At 43.7% G+C, this 5,386-nt stretch overlaps 1 protein-coding gene across 1 annotated transcript in view; it reads left to right on the top strand.

The window, feature by feature from the left end:
- Positions 1 to 574: 574 nt before the first annotated feature.
- LOC103514370 (G patch domain-containing protein 1 homolog) overlaps positions 575 to 5,386 on the top strand; it is a 12,233-nt gene continuing 7,421 nt past the window's right edge. Inside the window, 9 exon segments of the mRNA XM_026827368.1 lie at positions 575 to 596; positions 641 to 775; positions 1,223 to 1,466; positions 2,025 to 2,314; positions 2,972 to 3,171; positions 3,174 to 3,206; positions 3,700 to 3,829; positions 3,942 to 4,103; positions 4,806 to 4,969. Coding sequence (XP_026683169.1) covers positions 575 to 596; positions 641 to 775; positions 1,223 to 1,466; positions 2,025 to 2,314; positions 2,972 to 3,171; positions 3,174 to 3,206; positions 3,700 to 3,829; positions 3,942 to 4,103; positions 4,806 to 4,969 — 1,380 coding nt within the window.

Here is a 5,386-nt window from a genome sequence, read left to right as displayed (position 1 = left end):
CCCTCCCTCTCTCCCTCTCTCTCTCCCTCCCTTCCTCTCTCCCTCCCTCTCTCCCTCCCTCTCTCTCTCCCTCCCTCTCTCCCTCCCTCTCTCTCCCTCTCTCTCTCTCCCTCCCTCCCTCTCTACAGGGTGTCTACCAAAATGGAAAAATAAAATTCCCTGACTTTTCCCGGTTTTCCAGTCCAATTTTTCAAAATTTCCAGTCTACTTTTCCAAGATTTTCCACCTATTCCCACTGCGCCACAACCGATTTTTTTTTTTTTTTTTTTTTTTTCAAGTTTGCTGTACCTTCTTTGGTACCACTTTTGCATTACTTCAAGGAAGTATTTCCACCCCTGTGGCACAGGTGCTTAATAATGTACCTACCAAAAATATCTTCCCATGGTTGCTGAATGAAACATTATTAAATTAGGATTTGAAACCTTAGCAGTTATACAAAGATCTTGAACCTATTCAAAATAAAGGCTTCACTCCCAAGGAAAAACACACACACACACACACACACACACACACACACACACACACACACACACACACACACACACACCACAAAGAAACAAACAAACAAAGAAAGATGTTGGGGCTAAATGATGTGTGTAAGTTCTGCCACTAATTTTTGAACCATCTCTCTTTTTTTCAGATGAAGTTCAAGCAAGGAAACCCATCAACGTACAAGATCAGATTGCGACCGATAAACATGGAAAGAGAAGATTTCATGGGGCTTTCACGGGAGGATTTAGTGCGGGGTTTTGTAACACTGTGGGATCTCTTGAAGGTATTTACTCACATAGACATGAGACATGAGCATTTTCTTGTTGGGAACATTATTTTGCTTACATATTCTATAACCTAATTAATACTAACCTGCTTACCTAATTAATTAATTATTTTGCTTGTTGGTTACTTTCCCAGTTATTTCTACCTAAATTACACTCTTTGTGACCTGAGGGTAAAGGGAAAGTCCTGAGAACCTCAAACTTCTTTTAAGCATTTTGACCCTATAGCCATAAATAGCAGAACTTTGGTCCTGAGCTTTTGAAAATTTTGACCTTAACCTTAAATAACAGCTGAACCGCACATTCTGACAGTTTGAACAGGGTGTATTCTACTCTAATCTTCTCAGGTTACAGGGTTTATTCTATTCTTTTGATTTATTATATATTTTTGTAAAATTAACTATAGCTTCTAGCTGTGAAATTATTCCTAATATTCTTCTCCTCAGGTTGGACCCCGAGCACATTCAAATCTTCACGCTCAGAACGCGCGGCCACTATTCAGTCCTCCGCCCAACTACCGGAACATTTCATGGATGAAGAAGACATGGCCGAATTTGGTATTGCTCCCAAACGGATTCAAATAGCGTCCAGTTATGAGGCCAATGCTGAAGGAGCGAGAAGACAGAGGGGTCAGGGAACGGGAACTATACCTGGCGTGCCTGTCCTGGAAACCTTGTTGGAGCCTGTACCGTGTAGTGTCTTTCTTTTCTTCTTCGTCTTTTCCCCTGTTCAGACGGGGTTGGCGTTTTTCGTCAGCCTCTCAATCAGCCCTAACTAGGGTGATTGCTTTGAGCTGACATTTGGTTTTGGCTACAAATTTTACAAGTGGAGGAACTATACCTGGCGTGCCTGTCCTGGAAACCTTGTTAGAGCCTGTACCGTGAGTAGTGTCTTTCTTTTCTTCTTTGTCTTTTCCCGTGTTCAGATGGGGTGGATGTCCTTCGCACTTAACCTTAGCTATTTCTCAAGGGAAATTCAGGCTGGTATACTCCCTGTTTAACGTCCCCCAGCCAGACAAAGTTGTTCTCCAATTATTACACCTAGATAAATTTTATGACTTGACTTGGACTCGAACCACCAACCTCCAGATCCAAAGTCCAACGCGCTAACCACTACACCATTGATTTTGGTTCTACACCACTTATCTGTTTAGGGTAAAGTTCGCCCGTGGTGGGAATCGAACCCGCGACCTATCGCTTATCTCTTGAGTACACTGGGGTAATTATTTTAATGTTTCCGTTTCCTCAGGGATACTATCGGGATGAAGCTCCTGCGTCGCATGGGCTGGAAACCAGGCCAGGGCATCGGGCCGCGCCTTTCCCGGCGAGAAAAACAAGCCGCCACCGCCCGCGACCTTTCCCGGCCCAAAGTGTACGGGTGTGCCATGCCCGGTGACCGGGAAGGGACCGCCGGGAAAGGACAGGAAGAAGAGGAGGAGGAGGAAGAGGAGTGTGAGAGTGGATTTACGTATGCGCCGAATGAGTATGTGCAGTATTTGGTGAAGCCGAAGGATGATGAGTTTGGTCTTGGATATAAAGGTAAGACAACTAAATGTAACCCAAAGTGTACGGGTGTGCGATGCCCGGTGACCAAGCCGGGAAAGGGCAGGAAGAAGAAGAGGAGGAGGAGGAGGAAGAGGAGTGTGAGAGTGGATTTACATATGCGCCGAATGAGTATGTGCAATATTTGGTGAAACCGAAGGATGATGAGTTTGGTCTTGGATATAAAGGTAAGACAACTAAATGTAGAATACCACGTGACGTGATACTAGTGTATCTGTCCTGGACGAAATCACATACAATATTATGGGAAAATTCTGAACTGCATCTTTCTGACTCCCCATAAGCTCATGTGAGCTCACGTGACGTGATAGTGTGATTCTACCGTAGCCTCCGTGGCCGAGTATCACACTAGGCTTACACGCCGGACGTCCTGGGTTCGATTCCCGATGTAGCCGAAGTTTTTTTTTTTTTTTTTTTTTTTTTTTTTTGTGGTTGGGGGGCCTTCGCAAAGTTTTTTTTTTTTTTTTTTTTTTTTTTTTTTTAGAGTTCGGGGTGCACTCAGCCTCGTGATGACAACTGAGTAGCTACTTTAATCGAGCAGTGACCAGTGGCGGCATTACCAGTGTAAAAATATTGATGGCGATAAATGAGAAGTACTGTTGGTTTTCCTATTTCTTCAATATTATCCTACAGGGTTGGACCGGAAGCCTGTATTATCGAGTGAGAAGCGCGGATTCAATTTGTTCGATCTGGATGAGCCACCCGGTCGAAATGAGGCTCAGGATTCCGGCGTTACGTTCATCGGACGAAACAACAAGAAGATCAAAATACATGTGATCTGGATGAGCCACCCGGTCGAAATGAGGCTCAGGATTCCGGCGTTACGTTCATCGGACGAAACAACAAGAAGATCAAAATACATGGCCAGGTACTGTGGAATAAAATTACGTGCGTTTACTTCTTTATCACTATGTGCACTTGTTTACTTCTTTATTTTCATTATTTTGGGGTTTTCACTTGGTTTTGGCCTACGCAAGTGGTGGTTTCTACCCTAGCGTGGGGTGTGTAATACCAGTCACTTTAGGGCAGCGATTCTCAACCGGGGGTACCCCCGTACCCCTGGGGGTACGCGAGAGACCCTTTGGGGGTACTGAAAAAAAAATTGTGTAATGGCAGACAAAAGAATAACGTAGTTCGTGAGACTAAACCCGGGTACGCAAGGGATACGCGGGCGATAAAAGGTTAAGAACCGCTGCTCTAGGGGACTTCTGCTTCACGTGCAGGTTTGCCTTCCGGTAAGTATATGTAATGTGATTATGGGACGAATGGTAAGTATTCTACTCTTGGATGTTTAGGAATTACGGAGGATTCTACAGGTTTCTTTTTTTTATTATTATTATTTTATTTAATTTTTTCTCCAGGCGTTTGGTGTGGGAGCGTTCGAGGTGGAAGACGACGACATCTACGCCACTGAGGACATGAGTCGGTACGACACCAGCCTCGCCCCCACTGGTACTAGGGCCCCCCGAGAGCCCAAACCTAAGCCCGGGGGCCCTAAGGACCCCAGAGAGGGGGAGTTGGCTTACTACAGGATAATCTCAAAGAGATAGACCTACTCATAGGTATTGATTACTACACTCAGTTTGTTTGTTTTTGTTTTTAGATACTACAATGGCAGAGACAAAGGAGAGGCCCCAGGGAGAAAACAGAATCTTAGCAAAGGAAGGGCATTCAGTTGGGAGTACGTTTCGACCGTTCGCGAATGATCCGGAGAAACAGAAACGATATGAACAGTATATTACCTTCGTTAAGCTGGGAGTTAAAGGTGAGTTTGAGTCGTTTAGGGATGAAGGAATTTTATCAGTATTGTTGTTGTTTTAATAATAGTGCTTATTTATACTGCTCGCATAGGACTGAAAAGTCCCTTTACTCCAGCAGTAGGCTACTACTATTATTGTGGTCAAATTCTCAATTTATATTGAGGATAAAGTTCCATACCTCGGCTGGGATTGAACCCACGCCCTCCTGTTTACCAGGCGAGCGCCTTGACCACTACACCACCGAGGCAGGTTGTGGCGGCTTCAGCTGTAGCCGAATGGTGATGGCAGAATGAAGAAAGGTTATCTTTTTTTTTCTGCCATACACCGGGGTGATTGTCTCTAGTCATGTTTAATTGGCTCGTCCTGAACCGCAGTCAACTATCGTGAGGACTTGTGCTTGTTCTTTAAAAGCAGGGAGAACCCTTTGAAAACTGCCAGCTAGCTAGGCTGGTTAGGGCTAGCTGTTCTCCTCCCTGTTTATAGTCCCACAGCTAGACACTGGTCTACTCTCTGTTTAGGACAAAGGTGAGTTATGCCAGCCTAGTTATCTTGAAGGGTAGTTCGACTGCCTTGGAAGATTCTCGTGAGACCGAACTTTATCCTAAACAGATAAGGTTTGTTCTCGGAACGGCTGGCTTTCTCCTCTTCTGTCTTCCTTCTCTCTTCCCTCTCGGGACGATATTGATTTTTTTTTTTTTTCATTTCAGACCGACTGGTTCAAATTCAGCCCCCCTCCATGACAGAATGGGAGCGACAGAGAGAGGCGCAGGAATTCGCTAGTGCGCATGCGTTATATTTGCCGCTTAGTGGCGCAATGGCGGACAGGTTTACCCGGGGCAGTCAGGCAGATGATACCAATCCTTTGGTTAAGGTAAGATCCCGTAAAATAATATAGGAATGAATATACCCTGTTTATGTGTTTATACTGCCGAAATTAGACTGAAAAGTTCCTTTTTAGCCCGTTCTTCCTTTATTATTACGATAGTAATAAAAAAAAAAGGTATAAGGGACGGGCTATTGTATTCGCTTCGGTGTCGTCTGTGTGTATGTCTGTGTTTCTGACCCCATAGAAGGACTTATCCAAACCTAGTCAACCTATACATCAAATTAAAGGTATTTTTACCAGGAACACGAAAGTGGTGGTGCAAATTTTGTCCAGAAAACAATAAAGCCAAAAAAAAAAAAAAAAAAAAAAAAAAAAAAAAAAAAAATCTTTTTTTTTTATATTTACCCCTGAAAAAAGGAAATTTTTTTTCAAAATTTAAATTTTTTTCTCTTTTTTAAAATT

Source organism: Diaphorina citri, unplaced genomic scaffold (genome assembly GCF_000475195.1).
Source record: "Diaphorina citri unplaced genomic scaffold, Diaci psyllid genome assembly version 1.1 scaffold1128, whole genome shotgun sequence".
In the NCBI taxonomy this organism is placed as follows: Eukaryota; Metazoa; Arthropoda; class Insecta; order Hemiptera; family Psyllidae; genus Diaphorina; species Diaphorina citri.
The sequence above is the reverse complement of the archived record's forward strand: the minus strand, read 5'-3'. Positions and strand labels throughout refer to the sequence as shown.